The sequence below is a fragment of the Panthera tigris genome, chromosome D2, assembly GCF_018350195.1.
Source record: "Panthera tigris isolate Pti1 chromosome D2, P.tigris_Pti1_mat1.1, whole genome shotgun sequence".
Lineage (NCBI taxonomy): Eukaryota > Metazoa > Chordata > Mammalia > Carnivora > Felidae > Panthera > Panthera tigris.
The window spans coordinates 16,593,447-16,610,256 of record NC_056670.1 but is presented as its reverse complement, the minus strand read 5'-3'; the positions used below and the strand labels follow the sequence as shown (position 1 = coordinate 16,610,256).

Below are 16,810 nucleotides of genomic sequence, written 5' to 3'. Positions count from 1 at the left end.
AACCTGCGTACTGTTTTCAAGAGTGGCTGTACCAGTTTGCATTCCCAAGAGGAATATACTTTTAACTCAAGCACAACCCTTGAAGTCTATTCATATGATTTCGTACTTAGAGATTATCCTGAAAATGCAACTGTTAGTTCCTCCCCAATTCCTCAAACACTGACAAACATGTCTAAGAAATAAACTCTGATCTGGGGCGCCTGGGTGGCTCAGTCGGTTAAGTGTCTGACTTTGGCTCAGGTCATGTTCTCACGGTTAGTGAGTTCAGGCCCCACATTGGGCTCTGTGCTGATAGCTCGGAGCCTGGAGCCTGCTTCAGATTCTGTGTCTCTTTTCTCTGCCCCCTTCCTACTGGTGCTCTCTCTCTCTCTCTCTCAAAAAGTAAATACACACTAAAAAAAAATTAAATAAGTAAATAAACTCTGATATTCACTGATAATTTCCTGAAAGGGCAGCATACTCCCACCTGACTTAGATTACATTCACATTTGTATATATATGCATACACACACACACACACGTATGCATATATGTGTATATACACACTTATTTGAGTACAGTTGACTTACAATGTTACATAAGTTTCAAGTGTACAACATAGTGATTCAACAAGTTTATACATTATGTTGTGCTCACCATAGGTGTAGCTACCATCTATCACCATACAAGACTATTACAATATCACTGACTATATTCCTTATGCTGTGCCTTTTATTCCCATGATTTATTCATTCCATAAGTGGAAGTCTGTATCACCCACTCCCCTTCACCCATTTTGGTTACCTTAACATTAAAACATTTTTTTCAGGGCGCTTGGGTGGTTAAGCATCCAACTCTTGATTTTGGCTCAGGTCATGATCTCAGCTCAAGTCATAATCCCAAGGTTGTGGGATCGAGATCAGGACTCTATGCTAAGAATAGAGCCTGCTTGGGATAGTCTCTCTCTCTCCCCCTCTCCCCTGCTCTCTCTCTCTCTAAAATAAAAAAAAAAAAAATTGCCTATGATAGCCATCAGTGAGATTCTTAATTTTCTGTGTCTATTAGTTATCTACATGCAGATACATTTTTTTGGAGACTTCTGTGCTATCCAAAGTTTGTGATTTCTATTCTTAGGCATTCAGAGAGGTTCAGTTTTTCAGGAAATTCTTATTTTGAATTTAATCTTTGTGCTGCCTGATGGAATTGGAAGACAAATATTCCAAGGGATATTTTGCGCCACTGTTCCCTGAGTTCAAGATCCTCTTAGTTCATTTCTATCCTAGTTTATGGTCCATACCATCACCATACAAACAATAAATGTAACAATTATTATTACACCATAGGTTGATACAATAGCATGGGTAAAGAAAAAGAAAGAAAGAAATTTTATGTAAGATACACCAGCAAGGAAACGGAGGTAGAGCCTACGTTCTTGTTTCTATAGCTGGTCTTGAGGCTATAACTTGCATTATCCTCCCCTACGATGTATTCCACATTTTGCATATCTTTGGCTAACACTGTGGCTGGTTGAAGTTTTTTGCTTAATGGGGCAACCTACATCTTTCTTTCTGTGGGGCGTAAATCCTTAAATCCTTAGCGGTGCTACTTGTAAAGGACTACAATAATCTGCTGATAATTTTGATCACTGCACACAGTATACAACAAAGGACCGCTGGGGATCACTGTTCTAGCTGGACTTCTCCCAGCATCTACTGTGAAGCAGCAATCCTATTTCCTTCTGATGGTCAAGGGTGATTAGTAGATTTGCTCTTACCCAGTACCTCCTACCCTCTACCGGTTTAGTGCTAGATTGCTCAATCTCTGTGCTATTGACATTTTGGATAATTCTTCGAAGAGCCCCAAAGGGACAGGTGAGAGTCTCTGTCCAGTTTTCCCCAGTGAATGCTCTTTTCTTGTTACTATCACTTTTTTATTAAGTTTATTTATTTTGAGAGAGAGAGAGAGAGAGAGAGAGCATGAACCAGCAGGGGAGGGGCAGAAAGAGAGGAAAAGAGAGAGAAAACCTCCAGCAGGCTCTGCACCAGCAGCACAAAGCCTGACTTGGGGCTTGAACTCACAAACTGGGAGTCGGGTTTGGCTCAAGTCATAATCGACTCAGCCACCCAGGTGCCCCATCATTACTATCAATGCTTGACTAGTAAAACCTATGCTTGGAATATTGAACATCCTCCAAATAGCAGCCACATCAGAAATGTTGAAAGGCAATTTAAAACTAGAGTGTGAAGGGGTAATTTATGCAAGGAGGGAATGCGGGGCAGAACAAAGGAATAAAAGTTCACTCCATCCATTTTGGAGTAAGCAATAAACTTGTGATAGCAACTTTGAATTATACAGAGAGAAGAGGAAAATAAGTCCCCATATCCAGACATTCAAAGACAAAAACTGTTAATATTTTTCCAAATGACATTTTCTCCCTTGTTATAAATATAATGCACACTTAAAAACAATTTGGGAAATGAAAATAAAACTTCCCATAATTGCATCATTTAGAAAAAAACACTTTTAACACTGAGACATATTTGCTTTCATCTTTACAACAAAATTTAAAACCTGTATTTTCTCTTATAAAAGGAATACGTGGGGGTGCCTGGGTGGCTCAGTCAGTTGAGCTTCCGACTCTTGATTTCAGCTCAGATTACGATACCGGGAATCACATACACATGTGTCCTAAATTACATTTTTAAAAATTTATGAAATAAAATATCACTCTAAATACTGGTTTGCAACTTGCCTTTTTCTTCTGATGATGTATCTTGGGTATCTTTTAACATAAATGCATTAATCTATCTTATTCTTTTAAAAGTCAACATAGTATTTCATTCTATGAGTACATCCAAATTTAACTAAATATGGCAGACATTACAATAATTTAAGTAATTTCCAATTAAAAAATTTTTTTAATGTTCATTTATTTTTGAGAGAGAGAGACAGAGACAGAGCACGAGCGGGAAAGGGCAAAGAGAAAGGGAGACACAGAATTTGAAGCAGGCTCCAGGCTCTGAGCAGTCAGCACAGAGCCCGACGTGGGGCTTGAACTCACGGACCGCGAGATCGTGACCTGAGCCGAAGTCGGACGCTTAACCGACTGAGCCACCCAGGCGCCCCAATTTTTAAGTTTTATAACAATGATCACAGGCATATAGTGTTTGCATATACATACATTTGCACAAATCCGGTATATAAATCATTCATTCATTCATTCAACAAGTATGCATTTAATGTGCATTATGTGTCCGATGCTATACTAAACAATGCGGATGTTGCAAAGCACAAAACAGATATAAATCCCTATCCACATGGATGTTACATTTTTAGTGAAAGAGATCAGACAATAAATAATAAAATGTATTATATATTTGTATATATATACATATAAATGTATGCATGCATACATACATATAAATGTATATAGAAGGGATAGAGGAAGGGATATAGGGACATAAAGGGGACATTTCACATGGATTACTAGGAATCTATGTCTGTAGATAGATTCTATTGCTGCCATAACAAATGATCACAAACTCGTGGCTTCAAGCAACACAAATTTATTATCTCATAGTTCTAGAGGTCAGAAGTCAGAAATGGGTCAAAATTTTATTGGGTTAAAATCTAGAGTTGGTAATGCTGTATTCTTTCCTACAGCTCTAGGGAAGAATCTGCTTCCTTGTGATTTCCAGCTTCTTGAAGCTTTTTGCATTCCTTGGCTCATGGCCTCCAGCCAGTAACCTCATCATTGTACTTCTTTCATGGTCTTATCTCCTTTTCTGACTCTCCTGCTTCCCCCATTCACTTATAAGTATGCTTGTGATTACACTGGGCCCACTCAGATAATCCAGGATAACTTTCCTATCTCAAGATCCTTCATTTAATTACATTTGCAAAATCACTTTTGCCATTAAGGTAACGTATTTACAAGTTCTGGTGATTAGGATCTGGACATCTTTGGAAGGCCATTATTTGGTCTACCACAGAAGGCATCCTCTATTTTCAGTGAGAATATGTAGGAGGAAAAGAACAAGTCTTGGAGAAATCCGTGGAAAGAGCAATCCATGCCAAAAGAACAGTAGGTGCTAAGCTTTGAGGCAGGACTATGTCTACCCTGTTTGAAACAGAAGGCCAAAGAGGATGGAGTAGAGTTAGCGAACAGTGGATGAGAACAAGGTACTGAGGTGGTGGTTGGTGCCAATTATGTAGGGTCTTGTAATAACTTTGACTTTTACTCTGAGGGACGTGAGTATCCTTGCAGTTTTAAGTAGAGGAGTAACACCATTTATGTATATTTTAACAGAATCACTAAGTGCTGTGTGGAAAAATGACTGAAAGTTGGCAAAATTGAAAACGGGACACCAGTGTGTATCAGTTATCTATTGCTGCATAACAAATTACCCTAAAACTTAAAGACTTTAACATGACTTATTATTTTTCATGATTCTTGTGGGTTAGTTGGATGGTTCTTTTGCTCCATGGTGGTGATTGCTGGTGTTCTCATTCTGTTGCATTGAGAAGGGAGTTCAGCTGGGACTAGAATGTCCAAGATGGCTTCACTCACATGTCTGGCACCTCAGCTGGTTTGGTTTTAAGGAAGGGGGGCTGCTCAGGCCTCTCTCATAGAATAGTCAGACATCTTACGTGGCTTAAGGTTCCAAGAGAGCTAAAAGGGAAGCTGTTGGGTCTCTTAAGGTCTAGGCTTAGGTACTGACCTGGTACCACTTCCCCCACATTGTATTAGTCAAAACAAATCAAAAGGCCAACTCAGTTTTAGGGGGTGAGAAAACTGACTCCACCTCTTGATGAGGAGGATTGACATGTACATTCAGTTAGGAGGGTACTACAGTATTTGAGGTAAGAGATAATGGTAGCTCAGGGAAGGGGATAATAGTAGAATTGGTTCTACTGTTGTATAATAGAATAGGAGACTGGTTGTAAGCTGGATATATGTTGAAGGTAGAGCCAATAGGATTTAGTAATGAATAGTGGCTTAGTCTGCTTGGGCTGCTGTAACGAAATACCATCAACTGGGCTGCTTAAACAATGGATAAACAAGTGTTTATTTTCTCACACTCGGAGGCTGGAAGTCTGAGATCAGGGTTCCAGGATGGTCAGGTTCTGGTGAGATCGCTCTTCCTGGCTTGCAGACGGCCACCTTCTTGCTGTGTCCTCAAATGGCCTTTCCTTGGTGTATGCTCATGGAGAGAGATCTCCCCCACCCCGTCTTGGTGTAAGGCCAACAGTCCTATCAGATTAGGACCCCACCCCATGACCTTATTTAACCTTAATTACCTCCTTTTAAAAGCCCTATCTCCAAAGATAGTCACATTGAGGGTTAGGGCTTCCACATCGCAATTTTGGGGAATGCAATTCAGTCCATAGAAAACATGATGTAGAATGTGAAAGAAAGAGGAGTCAAGGATGACTATAGTTTTTTAGTCTGGTCGATTGGAAAAAGAGATTCACATTAACTGAAATAGGGAATAATGCTGAAGAGCTGGGTTTTGGGGGATTGATATGTTCAGATATGTGAATAAGGTACTGGGATATGGGTTTGAGCTGGATATGAATTTTCTGCCGTAGGGACATAAAGTGGGGTTATTAGGTTATAGGTGGCATTTAAAATCATCAGAATGAGAGCAATACGAAAACAAGTGTATCAGAAAGGAAGTCTTTTGAACAATTGATTGTTCAGTTTGGGGAGATGAGAAGGAACGACAAAGGACTGAGAACTGGCTAATTAAACTGGCTAACCAGATTTATCAATGTGGAAGTCCTTAGTGATATTGGCAACAGCAATTTCTGAGCAGTGACAGCCTGATTACGGACAGACCCAGGAAGAATGGGAATAGAGGTATTGTAGAGGTTTTACTGCAAAGAGGAGAGAAATGGCGGGTAAGTTGGAGATAGAAGTGGAGTCAGCAGACTCTTTTAAGATGGATGATAGGGCAGCAAGTTTGTATGGTGATGGGAATGACGCAGTAGAGGACAGGAGAAAGAAGAATAATATAGGAGAGAAAGGGAAGAATTACTAGCACACAAGGAAGGAAAAATACTCCAGCTCTTTGCAAGGCATGGCCCCTTCTCAGTGAGGTACTTCCCAACTACCCTCTGTCAATTGCAACTCTCACCCTCACCGCTGGCAACCCTATCCTTCATCTCTTTTTCTTGCCTTCACTTTATTTTTCTTTATAGCAACAATCACTTTCTAATACTATATGCTTAATGTGTCCTCATCTGTCTCATCTCATTAGAAAATAAACTTCATGTGCCTCGGAATCAGCAATCCTTAGAACAGTACCTGTGCATGGTTCTGTTCATGCAAAGATTTGTTGAAGGAGTTGAAAATGGTTGTGTCCTCTATGGCACAAATCACATTGCCAGGCACAAATTAGGCATGGAAATGTCGGTTGAACATTATCAAATCTGTAAGGTTAAAGTACTTTGCATCTTCTTCATTATAGATATAAAAAAAATTTTTTTTAATGTTTATTTATTTTTGAGAGAGACAGAGACAGAATGCGAGTGGGTTGGGGCAGAGAGAGAGGGAGACACAGAATCGGAAGCAGGCTCCAGGCTCTGAGCTGTCAGCACAGAGCCCAACGCGGGGCTTGAACTCACGAGCTGTGAGATCATGACCTGAGCCGAAGTCAGACGCTCAACCGGCTGAGCCACCCAGGCGCCCCAATTATAGATTTTTAAAAATAAATTGAAGCTGTACTGTTTAAGGCTCTTCCTCAGCAACACTGAAGTATGTCTATATATCTACCAGGATATAGTTACAGGATTTGAAATGGATGTTTCCTATCATTCTTTCAAAAAAATTTTTTTTCATAGCTTTATTGATATAATTCATTTATCTACAATTCCATTGATTTAAAGTGACAAATACAAGTTTTCAATATATCCATAGATATGTGCAACCATCGTCACAATTTTAGAACATCTTTATCACCTGAAAAAGAAACCCCATACACTTTAGCGATCCTTCTCCTATCCCCGTCTCCCAAGCCTCTCAACCCCAATCTGCTTTGTATAGATTTGCATATTCTAAACATTTCAAAGAAATGGAATCCTATACTACGTGCTCTTTTTGGAATGGGATTATTTCACTTAGCATGTTTTTAAGGTTCACTCATATTATAGCATGGATAGTATTTCATTCTTTTTCGTTGCTAAGTATTACTCTATTACAAAGATGTTCCATATTTTGTTCATCTATCCGTTTGTTGCTGGCCATTGGCTGGTTTCCACCTTTTCATTGCTGTGAATAGTGCTGCTATGAACATCCGTGTCCAAGGCATACATTTGGCAGTGGAATTATTAGGTCATGTGATAATTCTGTGCTTAACTTTTTGAGACTATCAGTCTTCTTACAACTGCTGCACCATTTTACATTCCTACCAGCAATGATGAGGGTTCCAATTTCTTTGTATCTCCACTAACACTTGTGTTTATTTATTTTTATTATAGCCATCCTTGTGGTTGTGAAGTGGTATCTCATTGTGGTTTTGCCCATCCCTTTTTATTCCCTCCAATACCAGCTTCCCTCTCCAGTAAAGAACTAGAAGGAAAATCCTTTTCTCCTACCATGTCCTACCATTGCTTGAAAAATAAATCTGTGAACTGGTATGTATACACTTCACAATACCCCTTCAGACCCTATAGGTATCTTTTAGATATTATGGTTATTGCTTTAAAACTGGTCCCTGAAGGTTCTGGCAATTTCCCATGATCCCCCCCCCGCCTCCACTGGAATTTACTTAATAACTACATAACCAGGCAAAAGCTAAAATAGAAAATATCCTGAGAGCCTGTATTTCTCCTCTTAGTTGATTATGTGATTTTTTTTAATACCTCAAACCAATTTTGATATCAGATGTTTTTCCTTACAAAGGTGACAAATGTGAAGACTTATAAACACAGGTGTGCTCCAAAGGCCTAGAGCTTTATTCGGAGTCAAATGTGGGCAAATGGAATGCAACAGTAAGAGGGGGACGGAAATCCGTTCCGAAAACCACACCAACATTTCTTGCTGAAAATGTTTTACCTTCTGCTTCCCAACTTGGGGTGGTAGTTCTCCTTTAAACGCAAACAAAAATATGTTTTGCCAAATACCCAAACTGTGTGCACGCATCTGAAGCAACAGAGCAAGGAGACAAGGTGGAGTTACCTTCTGCAGGTTACCCAAGGTTGAGAAGTATTTCCTCCCCAAAGGGCAGCTACAGATGGGATACCTGGAGCAATGCCTATGCAAATAAGTGCTGGCAAAGAGTCCCTGAAGTACTTTGAGAAGTCATCACGGGTTATGAAACTTTGTGTTCTAATCGCTATGGGAAGCAGTGAAAAGCAGTTTGAGTAACACAGCTGTCAACAGCTGAACAGTAGTGGTGGCTGGAGAAAGAGAATGAATATGGCTGATCTATGTTTTTTGGACAGTTGAGGTCTTCAGAGGGGCCAGTCCAGCAGAATTAGGAAAAAAAAAAACCCTTTCTCAGACTGTGGTATAATAAATACTGACTTTAAAAGTGTTTGTAAGTTATGGGCTTCTCTGGATCTAGAGGGAGACGTATTAAAATGATTATATTTCTGTCAGAGGGGTTTCCCCTCCCCCCCCATGGTCAAGTCATCTCTAATCAGGGAAGGAGGATACTGGTGGATGTTAGCAGGGTCAGACCTCCCACAAACTCAGAATTATTCGTCCCAAATCTACAAAGCAAGAGTCTTCAGAGCCTATTTAATCCACAAGGAATTTGGTTAATCAATTCACGTATTCAGAGAGCAGTAGGTATGCAGAAAGGTATGGATGGATGGTCGTTACTTTCTAGCTTCGGAGTTGGGAGAGGCCCTAAAGCTTACCCAGGGCAGAAAACCTTCCTATGACACACTCCGGCCTGCGGCTCGAAAATACCGCCATGTTCTAGCCAAATTGTTTCATTTACTGTTTCTTTGCTCCTAAATTAACGAGGAAAGACCGTGTGTACAACACGTGCCCACAAGCATCACCAAATATACTTGTGTTTTCCCCACTAGGCCTAGGCCATCCAATTTACCAAGTCTTACCCTGAGTTTTATCTAGAAGATGCTGGATTGCCACTCAGTTACCCATCTTGATGACACGAACCTCATTCTTCAAAAAACACTTACAGAGACTCACAAGCGCTATGGGTTCTGGGTGGTGGTACCTCATAGTAGTAAGTCTAGTAAGATATGGCAGTACCTGTCCCAAATAAAAAGCTCACAACTTAGTGGTGCACACCTATTATTATTATTATCAACCTCCCTCTCTCCCCCTTTTTGGAGGGCGACGTTGGGAGAAGGGTATCAAAGCTAACATTTAATTGAGCACTTACTATGCGAAAAGATACTCTTCTAAGAGCCTTAGCATGAACTCACTTTGTCCTCAAATAACCCTAGGACGCAGGTACCATTCTATCCCTATTTTACAGATAAAGAAGCTGAGGAACAGAAGTTAACTACCCTCAGGGTCGCACAGCCACTCAGTGGCGGAGCCAGCAGGCCGTCTAGCTATAGAGACACAAGGAAAAAGGAGTAAAGCGAGACCGGGCGGAGGAGGGGGCAGAAACTGGGAGACAGGCGGGGAGCAAGGGGGAGGAGCGCAGAAGGCGGGTTTTGCCCTCGTCAGACAGAACGCTTACTGATTTTCATATCTCCATCATTTGACCTCCAGGTGTCACGCCCAGGAATGGAAAGTGTAAACTCCCAACTCCCCAAGGTTCGGCCTCGAGGCTGAAAAGACCTTCCCATTGGTGATCGAGGGCTCGCTCTTCCGCATAGCCTGGTCGGGAGAGCCGCAGGGCCAGCAGCTGCGGGCGAACTACAATTCCCACTACTCATCGCGCGGAAGGCTGGGTCCACACGGAGGAAACGCGGGGGTGTTCCAAGGCAGCCTGGAGGAAAAAAAAAAAAAAAAATCACGTACATATTCCGCCTCTTTCCACTTTCACACACGCCTCGCTTCCGTCGTCTCTTTTATTAACAGACCATGCAGTGAAGTGTGTGAAGGCGTTCTGTCTCCAGGCACAGCAGAGGGCAGGCACAACAACAGAGCGCGGGCGCGAGGTCCCCGGGCCGTGCGCGGGGCGGAGCCAGGGGCGGGGGGAGGGGGCCGGCGTGCAGGCCGGAAGTGTGCGAGGGCGGAGGGAGAGGCGTGAGTGGTTGCAGCCGCGCGCTTCCGGCCAGTGCGTAGACGTCGGCCGGCTGCAAAGGGCTCCTCGGCAGGTCTCCGGCCGGCACCTTGCGCACTCGTCTCGCTCCAAGGCCCTCAGTCTCCGCTCATCTCGCCGTAGGCCGTGACGACATGAGCAGCAAAGAAGGTGGCGTCCTCGGCGGCACTGGGCGTTATTTATTCAAAGGGGGAGGATCTCCATCCTTTTTGTCGGATTTTCCACCTCTCTTCACCCTTGAGGGATGCCCTCTCCCCTTGCAGGCTCGGGGAGGCGGCGGCCCCGGTGATTTCCCGGCCACATTGGTCCTGTTGACACCTCTCGTTTTCTTAAAGACCTGTTATTTTTAATCTTAGTTCGGTAATTGCTCCACCTTGTGCCAGATCAGGGAAGCCATTGGTGGAAGCCTGAGTGAGGTGAGCTGAAGGTTTGGGGAGAAAAGGCAAGGCTGCTTTTCTGCGAGTCCGCTGGGAAAGCCTGTAAGGCGAGAGCCCCGTGGACGCTGGTTTAAGAGGAAGGAAGGGGTTAGCTGACGTTACGTTGTAAGTCTTGTTGGTGGAAGAGCCCTGTCCAACTTTTTTCTCCTTCTCTACATAAGGATCAGGAGGGTTCAGGAAAAGGAAGCATGACAATTTCCCACATAACCAGAGAAGAGAAGGGAAGGATGTTAATTCATCTTCACCTGTGATGTTGGCCTTCAAATGTAAGTTCTCTGTAATGTAAGTTGACGGAGGGAAGAGAACTAAAGAGGTTGTAACAAGGATAATTTAGACATGTTGTGCACGCAAAAAAACCCCCCAAAAAACAAAAAACCAGCCCATCAGAATTTAAGATGTGGGTGTGTGAATCTTTTACTGTTCCTGGAGGTTGGCTATGGTGCTAGGTCTGCCATTAAAGTCGAGATTACTGAAGTCTTCACTTTTTTTTTTTTTTCTCATTACAGGTAAACAGTTAACATCAGACATGCCATAGAACTAAAAATTATTGTGTACTTGATATATAAATAAACGTCAGATGTGTATATATATGTATATATGTGTGTGTATGTGTATATGTGTGTATATATGTGTATATATATATATGTAGTTAATAACTTTTAAGCATGTGATGGTTTTGTTTTCTCAGCCAGACTTTTTTTTTTTTTTTAATTTTTTTTTCAACGTTTTTTATTTATTTTTGGGACAGAGAGAGACAGAGCATGAACGGGGGAGGGGCAGAGAGAGAGGGAGACACAGAATCGGAAACAGGCTCAGGCTCCGAGCCATCAGCCCAGAGCCTGACGCGGGCTCGAACTCACGGACCGCGAGATCGTGACCTGGCTGAAGTCGGACGCTTAACCGACTGTGCCACCCAGGCGCCCCATCTCAGCCAGACTTTTGAAGACGGGGACCACACTTTTGTTTTGACTCTTAACATTTTGCACAGAGTGGGAACTCTGTTAGTAAATCATATATATACGTGTTATGTATATACTATTCGTATATATAATGTTTATGTGTATGTATGTACTTTTTCACAGTTGTCCTTTTAACTGGGTCAGGTTGCTCTTTATTTCAAAACAAGCCCTAAAACAAAATTCTCCTTCCCTGTATCCTCCAGCCACCCTCCTATACCTTACAGTTTTTGTGGCTCAGGAACCTGAGGGGGCTTGAGCTGTCCATTCCAACTTGCAGTCATCTGAAGGCTAGATTGGGGCTGCAGGATCCACAGCAATTGGCAAGTTAGGCCTTCTGCCAACAGCCAGCTCTCACTTCCTCACATGGTCTCCTCCATGGGACTCCTTGAGTGTCCTGATGTTACGTCATCTAGCTTCCCCCAGTCAGAGCAAGGAGGAAGCCATAGTGTCCTTATGCCCTGATCTCAGACGTGATACATAGTCACTTTTGCTACCCTCTGTTAGAAATGAAGCAGCTTAAAAACTTCATATTCAAGGGGAAGGGAATTAGTTTCCCCCTACTGAAGGTGGAATAATTTGTGGGCATATTTTATTTTATTCATTCATTCGTTCTCAAGTTAGTTAATGTACAGTATAGTCTTAGGTTTAGGAGTAGAACCCAATAATTTCATCTCTTATATATGACACCCAGTGCTCATCCCAAAAAGTGCCCTTCGTTATTAATGCCCATCACCCATTTAACCCACTGTCCCCCCATCAACCCTCAGTTTGTTCTCTGTATTTAAGAGTCTCTTACGGTTTGCCTTCCTTTCTCTTTTTATCTTATTTTTCCTTTCCTTCCCCTATGTTCATCTGTTAAGTTTCTCAAATTCTGCATATGAGTGAAATCATATGATATGTCTTTCTGTGACTAATTTCACTTATCATAATGCCCTCCAATTCTATCCACATTGTTGCACACGGCACGATTTCATTACTTTTCATCGCTGAGTAGTATTCCATTGAGATAGAGAGAGAGAGAGAGAGAGAGAGAGAGAATACATACACCACATCTTTATTATTATTATTATTATTATTATTATTATTATTTTTTATTCTCAAAAAATACACTGTCTTGGCTTCAGGACTAGAACCCAGTGATTGATCACTTATATATAACACCCAGTGCTCATCCCAACAAGTGCCCTCCTTAATGTGCAGGCATGTTTTAAAACCACCACAGCACTTACAGTGATCTTCAGAGGTATAAGACCGCTGTGATTGATTAGAGAGTGTATTGATATGACTGTATACACAGTGGAAAAACTGCAATGGGCCACCTATTCCCCAGCCTGATACTCTGTGGCACATCTGACACAGAGCTGCTTGTTTCCAAGCACATGTTGCTGTTGTATGTTTCTGTGCCTTTTCACATGTAATTCTTTAAGCTCGGGGTTGCTTCTTATTTGGTACCCCCATTGTCCATCTGGTGAACTGTGGTTTTCCTCAAGACCCTGCTCAAGTAGCTTCTTCCTTTGAAGCCTTTGTGATTTTTCTCTCAAGCAAATTTATTGACAGATATTGCATTTATTAATGATCCATTCATCCATTCAGTCATGAAATACTGATCATCTGTCATGTTCTAGTATGTGTTAGGAGTGAACAAGAAGAATATGGACCCTGCTTTCCCAAACCTTTACATAGATTTATTGTGTATTTTATTTACTTATTTACAATTTTGTCTTATACTGGACTAAGCTCGAGGATAGGAGCTATGTGTTCATAGTATTTAATTCACAGTAGTCATTAATGTTCATAATAAGTAAAAACTTATGATTGTCTTGAAATAGTAGACAAAATCCGAACTTAATTATTATCTCAATAATAAAAGGGCAGATGTCTTTGGTTCTTGTCAGCCTGTTATTTGGTTAATAGTTTATTCAAGTTTTGGGTTTTTTTAATTCATGCAAAATACATCTGGGTGCTCCCTATAGGGCAGGCAGTTTGCTGGGTCTTTGGGGTAACAATGCTTCTGAAATAAAGCGGTTATTAATTAAGAGTTAAGTGGTTTATGGGTATTTTAGTGACTAGGGCTTGGAAATTCAGAAAATTGATGTCATTAAAAGTTATAAACTTTAATTTTTTAATGACATCAATTTTTTTGAGGGGGAGATAATATTGCATATGATTAAAACAAGGTGTTTAAAAATGTTATGTAACTTAGGTAGTTGGAAGGAATTTTTTAAAGTCCTGTGTGATAGTTCTGTGATAACAATCTCATGTTTACTAGATGGGGTATTTTTTTTACAGTATATACATCTTATTGTGAGGCTGTGAGTGGCAAAACTCAGTTAAAGCATGCCTGTGTTCAAAGAACACAGTCTGTAATTTCCAAATACTTTAAAAGTAAATGAGATGATTTGCTCTTTATTTTTATATTTTATATCTTATATATAGAGTAAATAATAGTTAAATAAGAGTAAATAAATAGTTTAAGAGTAAATAGATAAGAGTTAAATAGAGTAAATAATAGTTGCTCTGTTGTGCCTATCAACAATGTTTGATAGGCTCAAAGTATAGAATATGCATGCTTATGGTTGTAATAATGTGTTCTTAGCATTTCAGCAGGAACTTGATGCAAGACATGACAAATACGAGAGACTTGTGAAACTTAGTCGGGATATAACTGTGGAAAGTAAAAGGACAATTTTTCTCCTCCATAGAATTACAAGGTGAGTAAATATCTCTAAAATTTGTTCCAGTGGCATACCCTTTGATATGTGTTACATACGTACTTTGGAATGCTTTATACTTCAGTGGACAGTACCTAGCTGTTAGAAGATTCTGTGATTTATTCTATGAATACTGGGATTGGAGGATGTTAGCAGCAAGAAGATTTTAAGAATAAATATTTTAATCAGAATAGGGAGGAAAGTTTTTTTTTAAGTATTAGTTTTGAGAGTCAGTGAGTGTGAGTGGGGGAGGAGCAGAGAGAGAATTTTTTTTTTTTTTTTGGGGGGGCGGTTTCTGATTTTTAAGGAAATAGGTATTTCTTTTTTCTTTTTGTTAAATTTACATCCAAGTTAGTTAGCATATAGTGCAACAATATGCTAAAAGAATTTCAGGGGTAGATTCCTTAATGGCCCTTACCTGTTTAGCCCATCCTCCCCGCCCCCCACAACCTCTCCAGTAACCCTTTGTTTGTTCTCCATATTTAAGATTCTCTTATGTTTTGTCCCCCTCCCTGTTTTTATATTATTTTTGCTTGAGAGAGAATCCTAAGTAGGCTCTACACTGTCAATACAGAGCCCAATGTGGGGCTCAAACCCACAAACCATGCGATCATGACCTGACCCAAAGTTGGACACTTAACTGACTAAGCCACCCAGGCTCCCCAAAAGGGAAAGTTCTTATTTTCAGAGCAACTAGGAATTTTGTGTTGTTAAGAGCACTCAGTGATACAGGTATTGTTTGTGAAAATATTAAATTTCTAGTGATTTACCAGAGCTTATTACGTTAAAGCTTTACTTAGGTGATATATGCAAAATTTCAATATTAGATAAATGTGGAAATCTGCTTTATTTATGTTCCCATTCGTTTTCCAACTCATTGCAATCCGCTTTTCTGCCTTACAACTATTGAGATTGCCCTTGTTACCCTCATATTGCTAAATCTAGTACATACTCTTAGTTTACATTTTTGCAGCATATGATACTACTGACTAATTTTTTGAAAGTTCCTTTTCCTACAGCTCTGAGACATCTTTTCTTTGAAGTTCCTTTCTGTAGGATTTTGTTATTTTTCTACGTAGGCTCTGTATCTATCCTAGATTCCTTGGTTGTATGTATGTAAAAGAAAACAGCTTAAACTAGCCTAAGCAGAGGAGGAAAATAAATTTTAAAGATTCAGGAATTTCTTATGAATGCAGCTGAGTATCATCGTCTTTCATCTTTGCTTCTTTGTTTGCATCCTTTTTCATTTAATCAGCTTTCTTTGCTTCTCTGTTTTACGTGAGGTTAGAAAGTGCCCACCCTGGGGCACCTGGGTGGCTCAGTCAGTGTAGCATCCATGCTTTCAGGCCCTGTGTCGGGCTCTGTGCTGACATCAGGCTCTATGCTGACAGTTCAGAGCCTGGAGCCTGCTTTGGATTCTGTGTCTCCCTGTCTCTCTCCCTCTCCCAGCTTGTGCTCTGTCTTTCTCTCAAAAATAAAATAAGACATTAAAAAAAATAAAAAAAATAAAAAAAAAAGAAATTGCCTTTCCTACCAACGCCCAGGGAGAGATTGTTACAAATTACAAATGCCCCTAGAAGGATTTGCACTATGTACCTTATAAAGCATTTAGGGAAATCCAAATATAATTTACCATTTTTTATTATTAAAAATATTACTGAAGTGTTCTATTCACTCATTTGCAACTTTTAAGATAACTCTCTAATAGTTTAGTTTTTATTCTATTAAGTGGATGTGAATTTGCCATACATAGATTTCTTGGAATTAGGCACTGTTAACCTTTTCTTCATCTTAACCTGACTAAAATTTTTGCTTGTTTTTTTTAATGAGTTCTCAGTTTATATTATGAAAGGAAATTAAACTGTTTTTGAACTTGAGCTTATGGAAAGAAGCAACACTGTTTTGATTAATTATGAACAGTTTTTCAATACATATTGCAATTTAAAAACAATTGACATCAATATTCATCGGTTTAAAGAAATAATAGAACTGTGGCAGAGCGTCTTAATATTTTAGAAAAAGCCATGTTATTTTGTAAAGTCATCTTGTAAGGATTTCTCTACCAAAAATAATAAATTCTTATTATAGTAAACTTAGAAAATAGTAATCTTCAGAATAAATTGTAGAAAAATAAAGATACCGAATGAAAGCAGTCATAATACCAAAGATAGCTACTGTCAGTGAGCAGATTTCATATTTTATGCACTTTTTTTTAAAGTTCTGTGCCTAATGTGGGGCTTGAACTCATGACCCTGAGATCAAGAGTCGTATGCTCTACTGACTGAGCCAGCCAGACACCCCTGATTTTACTTTTTTTTTTTATTTTACATATTTTGATTTGATTTGATTTTTTAATTTTTTTTCTTTTTTTAAATTTAAATTTTAGTTAACAAACAGTGGAATATTGGTTTTAGGAATAGAATTCAATGATTCATCACTTACATAAGCAGCCAGTGCTCATCACAAGTGCCCTCCTTAGTACCCACCACCCATTTAGTCCCATCTCCCACCCACCTCCTTCCATCAAC

General features: G+C 40.1%; 1 protein-coding gene and 1 long non-coding RNA gene across 3 annotated transcripts in view; one reads left to right on the top strand and one right to left on the bottom strand.

Annotated features, from left to right (window-relative positions):
* Positions 1 to 7,915: 7,915 nt before the first annotated feature.
* Positions 7,916 to 10,079, bottom strand: LOC122231902. Its single transcript, XR_006209188.1, has 3 exons — positions 9,994 to 10,079; positions 9,648 to 9,899; positions 7,916 to 8,070 (listed from the first exon to the last, which is right to left on the bottom strand). It is a non-coding gene; the product is annotated as an uncharacterized LOC122231902 (long non-coding RNA).
* A 77-nt stretch (positions 10,080 to 10,156) lies between these two features.
* Positions 10,157 to 16,810, top strand: part of TSNAX (translin associated factor X) — a 32,260-nt gene continuing 25,606 nt past the window's right edge. The window contains exons 1-4 of one of the 2 annotated variants that reach the window (XM_042960079.1): positions 10,157 to 10,325; positions 10,532 to 10,591; positions 10,774 to 10,878; positions 14,168 to 14,282. In XM_042960079.1, the coding sequence (XP_042816013.1) occupies positions 10,863 to 10,878; positions 14,168 to 14,282 (131 nt within the window). In that variant the 5' untranslated portion in view covers positions 10,157 to 10,325; positions 10,532 to 10,591; positions 10,774 to 10,862. The remainder of the gene's footprint in view (positions 10,326 to 10,531; positions 10,592 to 10,773; positions 10,879 to 14,167; positions 14,283 to 16,810) is intronic. The other variant, XM_007086020.2, reaches the window with a different exon arrangement.